Source organism: Rhinopithecus bieti, unplaced genomic scaffold (genome assembly GCF_001698545.2).
Source record: "Rhinopithecus bieti isolate Rb0 unplaced genomic scaffold, ASM169854v2 scaffold_36315, whole genome shotgun sequence".
In the NCBI taxonomy this organism is placed as follows: domain Eukaryota; kingdom Metazoa; phylum Chordata; class Mammalia; order Primates; family Cercopithecidae; genus Rhinopithecus; species Rhinopithecus bieti.
In genome coordinates, this window is record NW_016815814.1 from 2,039,976 (window position 1) to 2,059,917 (window position 19,942).

General features: G+C 40.7%; 1 protein-coding gene across 1 annotated transcript in view; it reads right to left on the bottom strand.

Moving 5' to 3' along the window:
- PLEK (pleckstrin) overlaps nucleotides 1-19,630 on the bottom strand; it is a 34,648-nt gene extending 15,018 nt beyond the window's left edge. The window contains exons 1-4 of the mRNA XM_017853790.1: nucleotides 19,410-19,630; nucleotides 4,425-4,580; nucleotides 4,004-4,185; nucleotides 1,315-1,406 (exon numbers count right to left, since the gene is read on the bottom strand). Coding sequence (XP_017709279.1) covers nucleotides 1,315-1,406; nucleotides 4,004-4,185; nucleotides 4,425-4,580; nucleotides 19,410-19,451 — 472 coding nt within the window. The 5' untranslated portion in view covers nucleotides 19,452-19,630. The remainder of the gene's footprint in view (nucleotides 1-1,314; nucleotides 1,407-4,003; nucleotides 4,186-4,424; nucleotides 4,581-19,409) is intronic.
- Nucleotides 19,631-19,942: the final 312 nt, after the last annotated feature.

Below are 19,942 nucleotides of genomic sequence, written 5' to 3' on the forward strand. Positions count from 1 at the left end.
GGAGAGGGAGAGGGAGAGGGAGAGGGAGAGGGAGAGGGAGAAGCAGAAGGAGAAGGAGAAGGAGAAGGAGAAGGAGAAGGAGACCAATACTCTGGGACTCAGTAACACATTATGCAGGAAATCAATCAGACCTGGATTGTGTGCCCGAGTTGACACTGAAATCCCCTCCTGTTCCCTTTGCCCAAGGCGGTTGCAGTGACCTCGGTCCTGCTAGAGTTAGGACCTTGCCTTGCTCTTGTCACTTTCTCATACCACCACCCACAGCTTGGTGTCTTGATCCCAAATCTCAGCCCTGCCTTGTCTGATGCTCATGGGCTGCTGCCTTGACTCTGAGGCTCATTCTCCCGGGGGACTGATCATAGCCTTTTCCCCTTAGCCTTGCCGATCCTGACCTGGAACGATTTCGTGGATTATCTGTTGACAGCACATCCTCTTAGATTCCACATTTGCTGTATCAGCTCGGAGTTTTCTTCCTTTGATCTCTCTTGTCACCATAAGAAAGCCAAGCCTGGTATCTGACAAACTTAGTACCAAATTATACATCCCATTTTGCTCCCTGTGATGAACCATCAGCCCTACTAGGCTGGTCAGTTTCTTTTTCTAGATGCATATTCCACACACGTCTGTCTTATAACTTTGTCCTCACCAACCTCTGCCCATCCTCTGCCCTGCCACCTCATCAAAACTCCTCTCAAAAATATTTAATGAAATTCTACCCATCTTTCAGGGTCAAATTTGGGTGCCACCTCCTAGTCATCCCATCAACCCCTGAGCTCTTTCTCTTTTTCTGAACCCCTGGAATTGGTTGTACAGACATGTGACCCCTTAAAACACAATAACCACTTGAGCTTGCACCATACAGCACTGAGTGTGTGCCAGGCACTGCTCTACACACATAATGGCAAGCCTGTGAGGTAGGTGCACTGTGATTATCCCACTAAATAGACAGAGAAAGTGAAGCACAGAGAGGCTAAGTTATTGAGCCAAGGTTTTGTAACTAGTAATTTGCAGAGCCAGGATTTGAACCAAGGTAGTCTGGCTCTAAAGGACATGTTTTTAACCACTACACCATACTACCTAAACTCATAGCACTTAATACCTGACCCTGTGCAGGCTCTGATAGCCCTAATGTTGTCATTTACAACTTACATTGTATGCCTTAACTGCAGGAGCTTCATTCTCAGGCTCACCAGGCTGCATTCTGGGACCCCTTCCAACCCCCATACCTCATACCCCCACCTCACAGACGAGGCCAAAGGAGGACTCCATATCGCCTTCCCAGTTGCCCTATTTCAGGCCTGCAAGTGCTTTTACCTGTGAAGCAGTGATTAAAAATCTTCTTGTCCTTCTCTAGATTCAGTTCTTTTATTCCTTTTTCAGTGTCTTTCATGGACAAATATAAGGCACTGCACAGAGATTAAAAAAAAAAAAAGAAACAAAGAAAAGAAAACCCAGTTGGATGGGTGGGGAACATTTCAGAATGTTAAGTTCTGTCTGGGAGGTGAACACAAGCTCCCCATCCCCAGGTATCCCCTGAGCTTAGTCTCCCTCCATCAGATCATAAATAGTGGAGGGGCAGCATTCGTATCTGCATGACTCTGTAGCCTGCACAGCGTTTAGCAATGCTGGGAGTTACTTAACGTCTCCTAAATTCTCTTAAATTCATTCAGCTCTTTGTTGATTTAATTATTGGCGCCTGGGATGGAAAGTTGCCCCAATTTAGAGGTCAAAGATGAAAAGTTCTCAGGGTCCATTTTCTACACATTCTAGATCTTTAATGTCCCACAATCCTCAGGTGAGGAAAAGAAAGAGAGATCAGACTGTTACTGTGTCTATACAGAAAGAAGTAGACATAAGAGATTCCATTTTGTTCTGTATTTGAGATGCTGTTAATCTGTGACCCTACCCTCAACCTTGTCCTTGAAAGAGACATGTGCTGTGGTGATTCAAGGTTTAATGGATTTTGGGCTATGCAGGGTGTGCTTTGTTAAACAAGTGCCTGAAGGCAGTATGCTTGTGAAAAGTCATCACCATTCTCTTAATCTCAAGTACCCAGGGACACGCACACCGCCAAAGGTTGCAGGGACCTCTGCCTAGGAAAGCTAGGTATTGTCTAAGGTTTCTTCCCATGTGATAGTCTGAAATATGACCTCGTGGGTAGGGAAAGACCTGATCGTTCCCCAGCCTGACACCCATGAAGGGTCTGTGCTGAGGAGGACTAGTATAAGAGGAAAGAAGGTCTCTTGGCAGTTGAGATAGAGAAAAGCATCTGTCTCCTGCCCATCCCTGGGCAATGGAACATCTCGGTGTAAAACCCGATTGTATGTTCTGTTTACTGAGAAAGGAGAAAACCACCTTAGGGCTGAAGGTGGGACATGCTAGTGGCAATGCTGCTCTTTATGCACTAAAAAGGTTTATGGAGATGTTTACACATGCATATCAAGGCACAGCACTTTTCCTTAAACTTATTCATGTCACAGAGATCTTTATTCATATGTTTTACTGCTGACCTTCTCCCTAAGATGATCCTATTATCCTGCCACTTCCCTTTTCTAAGATGGTAAAGATAATGATCAATAAATACTGAGGGAACTCAGAGACCGGTGCTGGCGTAGGTCCTCTGTATGTTGAGCGCCGGTCCCCTGGGCCCACTTTTTCTTTCTCTATACTTTGTCTCTCTGTCTCATTTCTTTCTCAAGTCTCTTGTTCCACCTAACGAGAAACGCTCACAGGTGTGGAGGGGCAGGCCACCCCTTCACCTCATATCCCAATTCTTTAATGCTCTTTGAGGGACCATCTGTGGTAGACACTTGCCTTTAAGAAAGTGAATGCTTCCAGTAAGCATGTCTTATCTTTAAAATGACGAGATATAAGGCAAAATGGTGAGAAGTTCTCGTTTTTGTCCTTGAAGTAATACATCAAAGATAGCCTTACGAGAGAAGTTCTAAGCAACAAAACAGAAGGCCCCTTCCGTGTAGCCTGTGGCTCCTTGCAGTCCCAGCATTTTTCCCACTTAGTTCTGACAGCCCTGGCCAGAACTGTGGTCACTCGATGGCCCCTGTCAGCAGCTGCAGCTATACTGGGTGCCTCCTTGGAGCTCTTTGCCAAAAAGCTTTTGTGGTGAGGGGGTCTGCTGAGTCTCACTCAGCTCAGTCCACAAACTCTGTCAAACTCCTGTGCCATGCCAAGTCTTGTGTTCGTCATGCAGAAGTGCAGAAGGGGTGTCTTTAGGCTCCTCTCAGTGCCTCTCCCCACCCCACCCTCCATAAAAACAAAATTCTTGTTGGACATTTTAAGCAGCCAGCATGGGATTTGTCTCGACAGGGCTCCTGTTTCAGGGAATGCTCAACAAAAAAGCAAAACTACCTAGAAGAAAGGGACTCCTAGAGAAAGGGGCTCATGTGACAAAGATGTGAGATATCCAGGAAGGAAGAAATCCCATTCCCAACCTCTGTCAGGTGCTAGATCTTCCTGTTGGCCTCTGACCACCTTTAGGCTACAACTATCACCTGCAATTCCAAGTCAGCCAACATCAGAGGCCATTAAACCAGGTCAGGGCATAAATGGCTTCCACCAGGATAGGTGTTTACCCTGGCTGGCCCTTCCTGAGTGTGTAAATGCACGAACTTGAACTTGAAACCTTGCTTGCTTGGATGCATAGCCCCTGCCTTTTCCTTTCTACCTGAAGATCCTAAAGCTTTATTTCAAGACTGACTTATTGTGGCTACTTTATAAATGCAATGATTATGTTTCTCTCTCTCTCTCTCGTACCCAATGTGAGGGAATTTGTACTCCATTAGCCTCCTCTCCTCAGCTGGTAGGCCTTGGATCACTCCTTCAGACCTTCAGACCCAGGTAAACATTTTAGTTCATCAAGTGCCAGTATTGACCTGGCAGAGTGGATACAACATCAGAGGTGGCCAGAGCAAGCCTTGGAGTGGGATCTGCTATGTTTGTGTCTATCAGAAGGAACGGATAAAGAGAAGTAAACACAGAAAATCACCCTAAGTCAATGGTTTCTGGCAGTCGAATGGACCTCCTGGTAGATTTTCTGGCAAACTTCTGGCCTCCTTCAATGCATTTAATGGCCTTCTTGATATCCCGAACCCAGGCATCTCTCTCCTCCAGGAAGGCTGCCTGGAAGAAGTGGTCCTGCTGTTTGGTCGTAGTGATCTTAAACACAAACTGAAAATCAAAACATGTCCCATTAGGAATGACTTATTTCAAGGGCGTCGGGCCCCTCATGAAGCAGAGGCCATTGGCCTAAAACTGTTCTGGTCAAGAGAAATCCAAATGCCAGGGTGGGGTGTGGGTGGTGGTGAGAGGGACCAGCCCAGGGAGCACCACCCACATTGTAGGCGATGCTTGCACCAAAAGGTGAGTACCTGACCAGGGGTTCACGGCAGCTCGTGATGTCAACTCACCATCCTTTTGCCAAAATCCTGACAAGGGCTAGTCAGAGTGCTCCCTTTCAGTGGGATCATTCCTTTGGGGGTGTTGTCACTTTTCTTCTTATAGAATTCAATTCCATCTTCTAACAGTACAACCCACATGGGTTTCCACGTACTGAACACGCTCCCCTGTAATGACAACCAAAACAGCTAAGATGGGCAGGGCTCTTTGCACGCTGTATTTTCTTCCTAACAAGGAAGATTCTATTTTTACTTACAGTTGGTTTCTAAAATGTTTTGTGACATCATCTCTGTTCCTTCAACACAAATCCTCTGAAATCAGTGGCTTCTTGGGGAGCCATTCTCATTTCTACTCCCAGTTCTTTGCCCAAGCTGACCCCACTGTCTGGAATACTCCTTCCCAACTCTGCCATCTCCTCTTTCTCCCCTTGCCTAACCTCTCCCCATCCTTCAGGGCTCAGCTTAGCCACCTCATTGATGAGGCTTCCCAAACTGCACAGACCCACCCTGATCTCAGGGGCGCCTCCTACTTTTCTCACTGAATGTGCCACACGTCCTGGAACTTTGTTATATACTTTCTCATATAGTTCTTTAATTGTCTTCAGTATGGTTATCTTTCCTTCTCCATGGCAATTGCACTATCAGGTACTTTCCTTGGCTCATGATACTGAGCACACAGGGATGTTCATTAAAATAGTACAAAAGAAGATCATTTCCCAAACTGCCAAATGCTAGCAGCTATCACATTTCATTGAAAAGAGCAACCAGTCCTTCTTATTGTCTACTTCATCCCCACCCAAACCCTTTCCTGCTATGATTTCCCCTGCACCTTCCTTTTCATGCCTGGTTCACACCATTAAGAACCACAAAGAAGCCACCTCATAGTAACATTCTCAACCCCACTATGTGTAAGAACTGCCGGCAGCTCTTGCTTCCGAAACTACATCTTACACATGATCTTAGAGTATAGTTCTTTTTTTGAAGTCTTTATTTATTTTTACATGTTTAACTGCCTACTTTAAGGAGAAAAAAACACAAAAATGATAATTATTGGTGTTTGGTTGGAAGGGTTTTATTTTTAAGGGTTTTAGAACATTTCAATCCTTGGGAGAGTTAGTCAGAATTGGAGAAAGAATTAAATATCCTAAAACCTAGTGGTTTTCAAAATATGGCCTGCAAACCAACTAATCTGACTCACTGAAGACAGGTATAAATAAAAGCTGGTTTTACCCCAAATCTGCCTTCACTTATAAGCTCTGGCAACACTGCTGAGATGGCTGGTTGAATCTTAGATGATCTAGCTCAAGCACTATCTCTCTCTCTCTCTGTTATTTTATTTTATTTTATTTTATTTTATTTTATTTTATTTTATTTTTTTGAGACATGTCCTCTCTCTGTCACCCAGGCTGGAGTACAATTGCACAATCTCAGCTCACTGCAACCTCTGCCTCTCAGGTTCAAGCGATTCTCCCACCTCAGCCTCCCAGGTAGCTGGGATTACAGGTATGCACAACCACACCCAGCTAATATTTGTGTTATTTTTTTTAGTAGAGACAAGGTTTCACCATGTTGGCCAGGCTGGTCTTGAACTCCTGATCTCAAGTGATGCTTCTGCCTCGGCCTCCCAGAGTGCTGGGATTACAGGTGTGAGCCACCACTCCCAGCTGGCTCTATTGTTTTCATACTGCCCACACTTGTGTAAGCCACTTGCCCTCTCTAAGGCTCAGTTCCCAGCACTAAAATGATAAGAATGACTACCTCCGAGATTTCTAGCACATGTGAAATGAAATAATTTGGGTAAGACTTTATAAGTTCAAATGTGCTCTACAAATGAGAGGTTGTATTATTAAATATCTTCACAGATGGCCATGTATGAATGTCTTCCATGCTTTGAGTTTCCAACACAATAAACAGCTGCTCCTTCATCCTCCCTATTCTCAGAAAAGTGATAATGAACTGGCATCACTATCATCCCAATGAGGAAGAGTCAAAAATATTTAGCCAGTTGCCATGTGGAGTAATGAATGGGAAAGCTGAAGGCTCTGAGGATCTGCATGAATGTATTTGTGAGGAAACACACCTCCCTTTGGTTTCTCTTCTGGTGGAATAAGGTTTGGGGCTGTGAATAATCCAGCCTGCCTCAGACTTGCAGGCCTCCTCCATTATTGTATGACAAGTCATACAATGATGCTTGAAGTATTTAGGATGCTTCAATGTATGCTATGATTTGGGGTCAAACCTTGAACCTACATTTGAGCCTCATGTCAACCACTTATTAGTTGTACATGTCTTTGGGTAAAATGTTTAGTATTTCTGAGCCATAGTTTTTTTATTTTCTAAGAGGGAGACAATAATTCCATCTTAAAGCAAAATAAGTATTATATTTAGATCATGTATAAAATATATATATAAGTATATAATGCATGTGATATGCTTATATGTGAACAATGTACATATGCATTATACCATATATATTTTTAAATACATATGTATACATATGTTTTATATATAAAGTGTATAAAATCACTCTGTCAACTATTGCCACCCAACTATATGCTCCAGGAGGGCAAGAACTTACTTCACCATGATATTGCCAGGTGTTCAATCAATAATTTATGGAATGAATGGTTGTAATTAAAATCACATTATGACTATAAGAAAATATTGGGGAAAATCTACAAGACATTGGTCTGGCCAAAAATTTCTTGAGCAATACCCTACAAGCACAGACAACCAAAGCAAAAATAAGCAAATAGGATCACATCAAGGTAAAAAGGTCTTGCACAGCAAAGGAAACAGTCAAGAAAGTGAAGAGACAACTCACAGAATGACAGAAAATATTTGCAAACTACCCATCTGACAAAGGATTGATAGCCAGAATATATCAGGAGCTCAAACAACTCTAGAGGAAAAAACTCTAATAATCCATTCAAAAAATGGGCAAAAGATTTGAATAGACATTTCTCAAAAGCAGACATACAAATGGCAAATGGGCGTATGAAAAGGTGTCCATCATCACTGATCATCAGAGAAATGCAAATCAAAACTACAATGAGCTATTAGCTTATCTCAGTTAAAATGGCTTTTAACCAAAAGACAGGCAATAAGAAATGTTGACGAGGATGTGGAGAAAAGGCAATACTTGTACACTGTCAGTGGGAATGTAAATTAGTAAAACCACTATGAAGAACAGTTTGGAGGTTCCTCAAAAAACTAAAAACAGAACTACTATTTGACCCAGCAGTCTCACTGAGGGGTATATCCTGAGAAGAAAGGAAATCAGTATATGGAAGAGATATCTGCACTCCCATGTTGGTTGCAGCACTGTTCACAATAGATAAGATTTGGAAGCAACCTAAGTGTCCCTCAACTGATGAATGGGTAAAGAAAGTGTAGTACATATACACAATGGAGTGCTACTTAGCCATAAAAAAGAATGAGATCCTGTCATTTGCAACAGCATGGATGGACTCAAAGATCATTATGTTGAGTGAAATAAGCCAGGCACAGAAAGACAGACATCACATGTTCTCACTTATCTGTGGGATCTAAAAATCAAAACAACTGAACTCATGGACACAGAAAGTAGAAGTATGGTTACCAGAGGCCAGGAAGGGAAGTAGAGGAGTTGAGGGGAAGTGGGGATGGTTAATGGGTACCAAAAACAAGCCAACAGAAAGAATAAACGAGACCTACGATTTCATAACACAACAGTGTGAGTATTGCCAACTTAATTGTACATTTTAAAACAACTAAAAGAGGGTAATTGGATTGTTAGTAATACAAAGGATAAATGCTTAGTGAGGATGGATACTGCATTCTCCATGATGTGATTATTACACATTGCATGCCGGTATCAAAACATCTCATGTACCGTACAAATATATATACCTACTATGCACCCAGAAAATTTACATTTTAAAATTTAAAAAACTTAAAATAAAATATAAGATCACATTATGTATTAATTAATAGATAGGACTGAATAAAGAAGGCATAATGAAATGATTAACATAAGAATAGACACAATAAGTCTGACAATATTTCCTAAAATGATCCTATAGACCTCTGCAGGACAATATGTAGCTCAGCTTTGGCCAGTGTGGAGGCAGGTGGTTCACATTTGCACAACAAGGCTGTGCAGGAAAGATGCCTTCAGGGGGGAGGAGGACTGTCATTCTACCAGAATTTTTTTAAAAAATTAAGATAAAATGTATATACATTGACAGTCGACCATAAGCTCCTCATGGATCTCTACTTTCCATCTGGTGCATTTCAGGCTGACTTTCTGTGGTTTGTTTTCTGCTCCCAAACCTGCCCATTGAGTTCAGTTCAACTCAAGAGTGGCAAGCAGAATCTATCTCAATTGTCCATTCAGACTGAGTAGTAGTGGATGCTTGAGGCTGGACTCAGTGGAAAAGTGTCGTGATCCAACAACCGTGTCTGCCATGGGCAAAGCAGCCATAAGTGGTGGCATGCACCCTGCAGTTGCTTCCATCTCTTGGGCTAATCAGATTTTATCTGAATATGAATGCCAAAAAGAAACTCAGATAGCAGCCTTGTGGGCAGGCATGCCTTAGTCATATGAAAATCACTTGCAAAAGGTCTATAATGACAGAATGAGGATATTCACATCAATGTAGCCCCTAAGAAAATCCTTAATGAAAATGTTTTCAGTTTGGGTTCATGCCCCTTTAGCAATAAATTGACCATTCTGATTAAAACAGGGAAGTTTCTATTTCTGGTCTATATTTTGGGAGAATTTTGGCAAAGGCCTATTCTTTAACCCATGGTGTCACCCTGTCATGACTACCACAAAATAGAATTATCATCCAGTTCCCAAGAGACCCTACTGCTTATCTAAAAATACAAAGGGCCTCTATATAAAGGTCCAGTTGCCCAAAAGGAAGACTGTTTATGCAAAGATAAATACTTGTGGGACTATCACTTTGCTTGTCCAAACATTTCCTTTGCTCTAGTTACTAAAATAATTTTCTAAATTAAAATACCCTATCTTTTTTCTGCCTGGGCAGAATAACTATTCCAGACCAACACTGGATTATTTCCCCTTTTAAAAATGAGCAAGATCAGACACTGTGCCAACACATGAAATAATTCCAGTCAAATGTCTTTCTGTTTTGCATCTGAAGGAAACATATCTTAGAATACAAAGAGCTCCTGCAAATCAATAAGAAAATACAAACAACCCTATTTTAAATGGGCAAAATTATCAAGGTGGCACTTTGGTAAAGAAAACATCCAAAACTTATGAAAAGCTGTTCAACATCATTATTTATCAGGAAAATGCAGATTCAAATCACAATGAGATACCTGTATGCACCTGCTGGAGTACCTAACATTTTAAAAGACAGAGAAGAATAAGACTTGACAAGGAGGTAGAATAATTGGAAGTCCTAAATATAGCTGGCAGGAGTGCAGAATATCACACCCAATTCAGAAAAAATATCTGGTGGTTTTATGCTAAAGCTAAACACATATATGTCCTTTGCACCAGCAATTTCACTCCTGGGCAAAGATCTGAGAGAAATGAATGCATATTGCCACAAAGGTTACACGCAAGAATGTTCATGACACCTTTATTCATCATAGCCAGAAACAAAGACTAACCCAAATGCCCATCAACAGAATGAATAAGTAAACTGTATAATATAATATATAAATCCATTATTAACACAGTAAATGTATACTATGGAAAAAAACTTAGCAATTTTTAAAAAATGAACCGCTAGTACCTGGAACATTATAAACAAATATCATAGATGTTGAGTGAAAAGCAAACAGGCAGAACATGTACTTAGAGTATGATTGCATTCATATGAAGTTCAACAACACGCATAGCTTATGAGAAAATGTTACAGTAATGGTTACCAAGGATGAGAGTATAGACTAGCAAAGGAACAATGGAACTTTATGGCATATTAGAAATGTCTCCATCTTTATCTGTGTGTTGTTTACATGAGGTATAGGTATGTAAAAAATTATGACACACTTTGTGTACCTTATTGTATGTAAGTTACCCTTCAATTAAAAAACAAAGTTGTTAACTCCAGGTCCTGTTAATTAACTCCATGGAGGGGTATACAGTGATTATAGTAACACCATCCTTCAAGTTGCTTCTATAGAAGGAAACTATTCCACATTAGTTACTTCTCTCACTTAATCACTAGAAAAACAGCATATTCATGCAATGAATTGTCCTTGATTGAATCATGGATTCTTTTCAGAGTCGCTATGCAGAATATTATTGAGTGATCTGGCATCATTTGAACGTAAAAGGTGTATTAGATAATGGCATTTTATAAGTGATAAATTTCTTAGGTGTCATAATGGCATTGTGATTATATAGGAAAATGCCCTTTTTCTTAGAAGATGTATGTCGAAGCATTTTGGGGTGACGTAGCATAGCATGATGTCTGCAAATTGCTCTCAACTATCTCAACCTAAAATGATAGGTGTGTATATTTACATAAAAATATAGAGATAGGGAGAGACAAAGCAAATGTGCCCATCCATTATCAATTGATTAATCTAGGCAAAGGGTATATGAATAATGGTACTAGCTTCCTCAGTTTTCTGTGGGTTTGACTTTTTAAAATAATTTGGGGAAATTATTAAATGAATGAATAGCATATGACTCTGCTATGTATTAAAATTTAGAATATACTTTTAGGGAAATGGATGGACAAATCTATTTAATAAAAAATTTTTTAAATACCTGGAAACAAGAAAAGAAAGACATGTTCTCAGAGCTAGAAATGAAAAGTTGCACTAGATGATGCCAGAATCCCTTTTAAGCCTAAAATTTAATATTCAACCTCAGGACTAGCTGAGATTATTAACTGCCATCATCACTCAGGGCTTTTGACCTTGAAATTGGGATGCATCAGTAGCCATAAGCCAGCATTGTATTCCTTCAGTAGACAAAGCCTCCAGAGTCAACTGTCCAAAATGAGTTCGTGCTTTTCTAATTCAAGTGCAGCCTCAGGGGTCTGACTCTGAGGAGGATGTGTCGTTTGGGATTCAGGGTCATTACGCACAATGAAGAGGCCGATACTTTATGAAACAAGAGAAATCTGACCACTTACAAAGCTTAAACATTCTTCCACGCCTGATAGTGCTGATTTAGGTCAGGATGATGGAGTTTGAGGAAGTTTCTCTCTCCTCTTCACCACTACTGCAGCTACCAGTTTCTCACTTGGGTAACCTGGCAGAACCTCTCCCTGACCATCCCTAAATTTTTCCTTTTCTGGCCCCAACCCACTTGATGCTCACCCAAGGGCAAACCTGGAAGTGTAATTATGGAATGTCCAAATGATAGAGGAATTTAGGATCATCTACCAACACTGTCACCATGTTAATAAAAAAATGTAGAGGCCCAGTTAATGATTGGCCTAGTACATCTGACCAATTAACGTTAAGTGATTGACCTAGTACATCTGACCAGTTAATGTAGAATCCAGGTCTCCTGATTCTCAGTTTTATGCTCTTTCCCTTCCCCTCAGATGTCATTTTCATTTTGGTTCTTGCATAACATTGAGTCATTCTGGAATCTGAATCAATTTCTTTAGACCACTTAGCTAGTTATTTCACTTTAATGGAGATATAGATATAGATATAGATAGATATAGATATAGATATAGATATAGACAGAGATAGAGATATCCATATGCTGTGTGTGTGTGTGTGTGTAGCATATGTGTGTTTTCACCCATTATATGCCAAAACCTGTGCATCTCCACAATGAGATACTGAGTCAGATTTAAAGTTTTCTGGTAAATAGTTGTTCATCATCATGGGACTGGTATAATTTAGCACCTAAGAGTCTGACATTGCATGACACCAAAAGAAGAAATCATAAAGAATGGGAGATTTAACCATATTAAAAATAAATTCGGCTGGGCGCAGTGACTCATGCCTGTAATCCCAGCACTTTAAGAGGCTGAGGCGGGTGGATCACTTGAGGCCAGGAGTTTGAGACCAGCCTCGCCAATATGGTGAAAGCCAGTCTCTACTAAAAATATACAGGAAGTAGCTGGGTGTGGTGGTGCACACCTATAGTTCCAGCTACCTGGGAGGCTGAGGCAGGAGAATCACTTAAACCTAGGAGGTGGAGATCGGGGTGAGCCTAGATCACACCACTGCACTCCAGCCTGGGCAATAGCGCGAGACTTCGTCTCAAGAAAAAAAAAAAAAATGAACTTCTCTATATTTAAAAAACTGCAACTACTGTAAAGGAAATGAAAATGCATAGATATTTGTATCATTATATGATTAAAAATTAATATCCTTAATTTTTTAAACTCTTTAGAACCAGTAAGAAATATATAAGCACTCCCAATTTTTTAAATGGGCAAATAATATAAATAAGCCATTCTCAAACGAATAAATACCTGGGTCCAACAAAATATAATTGATTGCTTCAACAGCAATCAAAGAAATGCAAATTGAAATTAAATAAGATACAGTCTTTCTCTTTAATAATATTTTTTAAAGACTTATAAGGTGTGGGAAATGAGCATGTGGGAAAAAAAGGAGCTCTATGAGTCAGTAGTTTGATGTGGGCTGTCAAAAAAAACTAAACTCATTATGGTTGTATAAATAGAAGTGTAAGATCGAAAGCAAGGAAAATGATAATTCTATCTTTAAACAAAGCATAGCCTGCACGTGACCATGGGGTCTGGAGCTGGCTGTCTCAGGCTCAAATCCCAACTCTGCTGCTTTCTACTAATGCGGCCCTTGAGCAAGTTTTTAAACCTCATTTTCTCCATCTGGCAAGCATATATGATGATATCTACTTCTTAGCGTTGCTGGGAGATGAAAACAATCCATGTAAATTGCTTAAATCAATAATTGGCATATGGTAATCACTTGTTAAATGGTACCTATTCCTTACAGTCCTATGCTTATCAGGTGCCCCTGGAGAACTACACTGAGTTCAAGGGACCTCAAAGCTGCAGAGAAACCAGAGCCTGTTCAAAGCAGAACACCAAGATGGTATCATCTCTCTAATTGTTGGAGAAACTGACTAGGTTTTAGCCCATAAAGGAACAGGTAGAGCAGGTGTGAACACCTGGATAATTTTGAAGTCCCAGCAGGTGGAGGTTTCAGGAAAGCAGTTTTCTGCATAACTTAAGGGAGAAAATTTAATTAGTGAGTTCTCTAATAAGAGAAGTATTCAAGCATGCTTCTTAACAGATGAATAAAAGAAATGCAAGCCACAGATGAGAAGTTGGATTAAATCTGTAACATCTCTTTCTACCCTGAGATCCCACACATCTATTCCAAGGTGCCTTTTGTCCCTCTTTTCTCCCTTTAGTCTTCTATTTCCAGGTGTCCCTGCCAATCCTTGGGTTTGCTTGAAAGCCAAAAAATAATAATAAATCTTTGAAATATATTCTACATGATCATCTAAAACTGACTACCCCCATTGAAATTACTTTTCTTAAGACTTAAGAAGTTACTTTGGTCTCTATGAAGTCTATTTTAGGCAAATTTCTTTATCTGGGACATGTTCATTCAACAAATAATGATAGAATGGCTCTTATGCTTTCCACACTGTCCTGGTTGTTGGAGTGTAAAATTAAGCAACTCTGGGTGCAGTGACTCACACCTGTAATCCTAGCACTTTGGGAGGCCAAGGCGGGTGGATCACTTGAGGTCAAGAGTTCAAGACTAGCCTGGCCAACATGGTGAAACCCCATCTCTTCTAAAAATATAAAAATTAGCCGGGCATGGTGGCACATGTCTATAGTCCCAGCTACTCGGGAGGCTGAGGTAAGAGAATCACTTGAACCCTGGAGGTGGAGGATACAGTGAGGCAAGATTGCACCATTGCACTCCAACCTGGACTACAGAGCAAGACTCTGTCTCAAAATACATAAATAAATAAAATAAAATAAAACAAAATAAACAAGACCCTGTCTTGGCTCTCAAATAGTTCACAGTCTCACATGGGAGACAGTGACCTCCAGGTCAGTGTGATGAATGCACAAATTGAGATGTGCCTTCCTGTGTACACCCAGCATCACAGAAAGAAGCCACAACCAATGGCTGAGGGTTGGGGCAATCGGATATTTGTGTTTAGAACCCCTCTCAGACACTCCCTACAAAGTGAAGACATCTCTTTTAACTTTCCCTTTCCCTCAAATTTCTCTTTTCACATACTGATGTATGGCTGGAATTCAAAGGAAAATTACACTGTGATCAAAACTACATATCTAAAGCAGAACTGTCAGTTACCATTATCTATTCTTTCACACCCATGGGACATGTTATTTTAAGTTGATGTTGCATTCAATTAAGCCCTTATGTTGGTTACAACACAAATCATATCATCTAATTTTCCAATCTGATCCATCAAATCACTGACATAGCACCCCAAACAAATGGTTGTGTTGTGCCTATATAAACTCACTGAAGGCAAAGGAACTAGTCTATTCAGTAGCGTAGTTTTTACATAAGTGAACTCTTCCAGGTTGGAAAATTTATCAGTGAAAACATATTAAATAAGCAATACAGAAATGGCACCGAGATTCCTTAGCAGCATGATTTCTGGAGCCTTAGATTTAAGTTCAGATCTCAACTTTGCCTCTTCCAGGCTCTGTAATCTTAGGCAAGTTACTTAATTTTTCCAAGCATTGGTCTCCTCACCTGTAAAATGAAAGTAACAAAGTACCTGCTTCCTATTGTTGTGAAGATTAAATGAGATAATATACACAAAGCATTTACCACAGTGACCAGCACACAGTATACATTTGAAAAATGGTGACCACAGAGACAGGTAAGAGTACGGTTTTGGGGGAGGAGGTGGCGGTGAACCGAGATCTCACCATTGCACTCCAGCCCAGGCAACAAGAGCGAAACTCTGTCTCAAAATAAAATAAAATAAAATAGTACAGTTTTGTAGGCAACACTGTGGAGTCGCTCTGGCATAAGGTTCCCCTGGGTACCCCTCATCATCGTGACAGCGCTTTGGAAAAGAATGTCACTACAATACGAGCCCATGAGGGCCACATAGAAAGTGGTTAGGTTCTGCATAATGCTGGGGCCACACTGCTGGACTGCAAACCAGCTCTCCCATTTATTAACTGTGTGACTTTGGACAAGGTCCTTTGCCTCTCTGTACCTCAATCTCCTTATCTGTTACGTAAAGATAATAATTGTCCCCATTTTGTTGAGTTGTCATAAGTATGCTGTATAAATGCATTAAGGCATGAAATGCTTGGAACTGTTCCTGCTTCAGGGTAAACACCACATGCATTAGCTATTACAATGATGAATCAGTAGGTGCAAATCGTTTGAGATTATTTCATCCTGCCTAGAAGACAAGGTAGATGCAGGAAAGAACTCCTGGGCCAGGACCCTGACTCTCCTGCTCTCTTCCACTTCTACCACAACTTTCTTCAGCCCTTTCCTTTCCTGTCCCTGCCGCTTGCCCTTCCCTTTCCCATCACCCTGATTCCTCTGCTTTCTCCCAGCCTCGAAGGACATCCAGATCCCTCAGCCACTTTCTGAGTCAGTGCTGCTGCACCAAGTGCTTGTGACCTTGGTTGTCCTGGCAACAACAGCTTGCTCCATAAACCTCTAGGAACGAGGCTGGTTTGAGACATGACTTGGAGGAGTCTAGGTTATGCAGAGCATATAATTTGATCCTCTCTCATTTTTTTCCAGTTATGATGATGAACATATCTAATTCAGTAGTAAGTATTCGAGGACCTCCCAAACATGTGTATTGGCCAGAAAGAAACCCCCTAAACAGAGAGGAAGGGAGGCTGAGGTTATTAAGCCCAATCTTGCCCACAAAACAATTTGTTCATGCTTCGCTCCGGCTCTAGTGAGTTCATCTGACCTTTCTTTTGTGGGCCAGAGTAAGCCCTGCCTTTCAGAATGCTGCCTGGGATCAATGAGATGGTAGGCTTTGCTGTTAGGCAGGCCTGGGTTTGAATCCTAGGTCATCCTCTTGCCACATGTTTGACTGTGGGCGAGTCACTTATTCTCTGTGAGCCTCAGTTTTCTTGTGTGTAAGATGAGGATCACAGAGGGTGGTTAGGATTAAATGAAGTCATGTTCGTATAGCAGCTTGCTGCTCCATGATTGGCTAGAAGTGCTCTTTTTTAAAACAAAAAAAGTAAATTGAAAGACTCTGAGGCAAAGAGACATGGGTATTATTTGGAATGAAAAAGCCGGAAAATGACAGAATCGTGTATTTTCCCTCCCCCTCTTAATCACTGTCTTTATTTGGAGATCTTATTCAGGAGGCAAAAGAGGAAACCTGGACTGTGAAATGTCAACAGTTATCTCGCACAGAAGAAAAGCAGAAACATTTTACAGTTAACACTATTGACCCCAAGATTTCTGACTTGACAAAATTCCTGCACCAGCATTTCCTAGTGCTGTATTTTTTCCACCCAAAACATCTTATCTGCAATAAAATTATTTCATAAAACAAGACACAGGACAAAGATGTTCTCTGTTACTACCCAGGTATCTTGAACTACATAAGAGAAAAAGGTGAATAAAGGAAGATTCACTATTATTATTTTCATGCTTTAGCATCAAAACCATAGCCAAGGCTTCTAAGAGCCTTTTCAAAGATTTTTATGGCCCTTCGTTCATAATTAATTTGGCAACCAATCCAGGAACCAGTACATATCCCCATTAACATCTAGGAGAGGCCCCACCACCTACTGAAGTGTATACTGACGCTGATATAAATAATCCGTGTCTCATGCAGCTTGTGTACACCAATTATGTGTCAGATTCCTGACATGTACAGTTTTTAACCCACACATGAGGTAACTGAAGGAAACTTAATGTCTACAGAAGTTAAGAACTTCAATATCTTCTTGGGAAATTCTGTCTTTAGGTTTAGTTCTGCAGCTGACAAAGGGAATATTTCTGGACCAAATATTTCTTTAAAATATCAAATGAGACGCTGGGGGCTATGTAAGAGTGGAGGGTTAGAGAAGGGAGAGGATCAGAAAAAATAACTATTGGATACTAGGCTTAGTACTTGGGTAACAAAATAATCTGTACAACAAATGCCTGTCACAGGAGTTTACCTATATAACAAGCCTGCACAGATACCCCTGAACCTAAAATAAAAGTTTTAGAATAAAAAATAAAAAGAGATTCTTAATGTATTATATCAGAGAGTGTTCAAAAGGCCCCAGAGAAAAATGCAATAATTATGGAAGATGTAACTTGTAAACATGAAAATTATGGAAGATATAAATTGTAAAACTATCAATACAAAATTTCACTATTTAATTCCAGGCCCATTTTCTAGATTGGCTTTTACAATCTGAGAGAACTACTCTCACTAATTAAAAACTATTTATTAATTTAAATCCATGTGCTTGACAACCCTGACTCTATCATCCCCAGTTTTTAGTGAGACAGCTTCACTTATTAGAAATTTAGTCTTCATATTTTTGTAATTTAGGGAGATTAAAATATGAGCATACAAACTTTATAACAGCAATTTTCATTGCAAGATGTTTTAATTGTTTAACAAACAAACAAAACTTGCAGAAATGTTTCCATTCACTTGCTCTTCTCAGGATACTAGCACAAGTGATCAGGAAAGGAATAAGTCAACATTAATTATTACTAGGTGTCACCAATTATTATTGGTGCCTATTGCAAGGAATCTTTTACACCTCTATGTATATGTGTGTCTTTTCCAAAGGATGTTTCAAAGTACAGCTGGCTAAAGAGATTAGCAGCTGAGGACCCACTTATTCTCCAGTACCAACTCAGCTGTCACCATCACAAATACACCACAAATCCTAACTTGGAATAAATTTGCTTTAAGAAAATGCTAGAGTAATGAACAAAGTTCAGTGCCATGAATCAGAAACCTAAGCATCAGAGGAGTGGCTGGTCACAACTGTCATAGCCATGTGACTTGAGGCAATCGCCAAGCCTTCAGGGTCTGTCTCCTCTTCTGCAAATGAAGGAACTAGGCCAGATGACCTAGGGTCCCTCCAGCCTGAAGTCAAAATGGAAGCAGGTAGCAATGTGTACTATTTAACCCCCCTTACAGGTAAAACATTGTAGGCTAAAACATGAAACAAATGAATAACCTAAAACAGACTCACACGTTCACTGTTCTTTCAATTAAAAAGCTAAGCACCTGAAGGAAGGCACTACATTCAGCTCATTTCTGAAACAATCCACTCATTAAGGTTAGTGTGAGCTTATCTGTGTACATAGGCGTTGCCCACAGGATGCCAAGTCCTATGTGTGAATTCACATCCCGGGGAGCTTTCACAACCACACAGCACACACTCAGCATCTGAAGAAAGACCAACACTAAGAAAATTCAATTTTCCTGATGCATACCAGGGAGGCTAAGCCTTTTTCAGTACACTAATCTTTAAAATGGTGCATCTACCGCCTCGATGCCACATTATGCAAATTTACTAAGAATTGTGAGTGAAGAGATTTCAGCCCAATTTTAAAAAGCTAAGGATTTTTTACCTGTCAATTCCAAGAAGATAGCCTAATAAACAAGCTGTAATTACTCTATCATTATATCAACTCTTTAATCACTTTTTCTCCCTTCCCTCCCAAAAAAAGAACTGAGGGGAAGGGGGATTTAAATAAAAAATGGATAGTCTCTCCAAGTAACCTCTATAGAAGAGGAGTATATCTTCCGACAGAACACATCTGTGTGCCTCTTAAAAAGGATATTCTAAATCTGGAGGGAGTTAGCTTAGACCCCCACCTTCCAGGCCCTGCCATCTGGAATTCTCAGACCCATAAAATCAAACTGTAAGGAAGCCGGGGCTGGATGAGTATCCCCACTCCCCTAACCCCACTCCAACATTCTATGTGCTACCATGCTCCCCTATTCCAACCCAACTGGTTGAGCAGGAAACATTTCTAAATGAGCAGGTAGCCCCTGGAGCTGGACCCAAGCCTCCCCAGTCCATGTCCACTGACACCCTGGTAAGTGGCACCTCTGCTCACCCTCTTCACAAGGTAGCCCTCTCTGATCTGCTTTGGTTCCATGCTGGCCGGACAGGCAGATGCAAAAGTCACTCTCCGGCACCTCCTCTCAGCAGCTGGGCTTCCTCTGCATACTGAGGTGGCTGTGGGCTGCCTTTTCTACAGTGGGTCGCTTTCACAATTTCCCTTCTGCTGGCGGTCGCATGATCACATCCTCTTCCCCTCACTGGGGTGGAAGATCAGAATAAGGAACTGCAGAGTAAACTACCCATTCCTTGCTAATCCTGGAGACTTATTAAAACCACAGTTGGGTTGAATATTTACCTAAGGGAAATTCTTAGTACCATACAGAAAATCACTCATTTAAAGAGAAAAACAAGTGATGAAAGGAAGAGGAAGATGAACAAGAAAAACTTGGTGGAAATTGTCCTGATTAGGGATTAGTCTTGAGATCCTGGAAATGCCTAATAAAAATGCCAAGAAATTCAGAACCATCTGGTTAGCATAACAAAGTTAACTACTAAATGAATGCCTACTTCTCTCTGTGCCAAGCC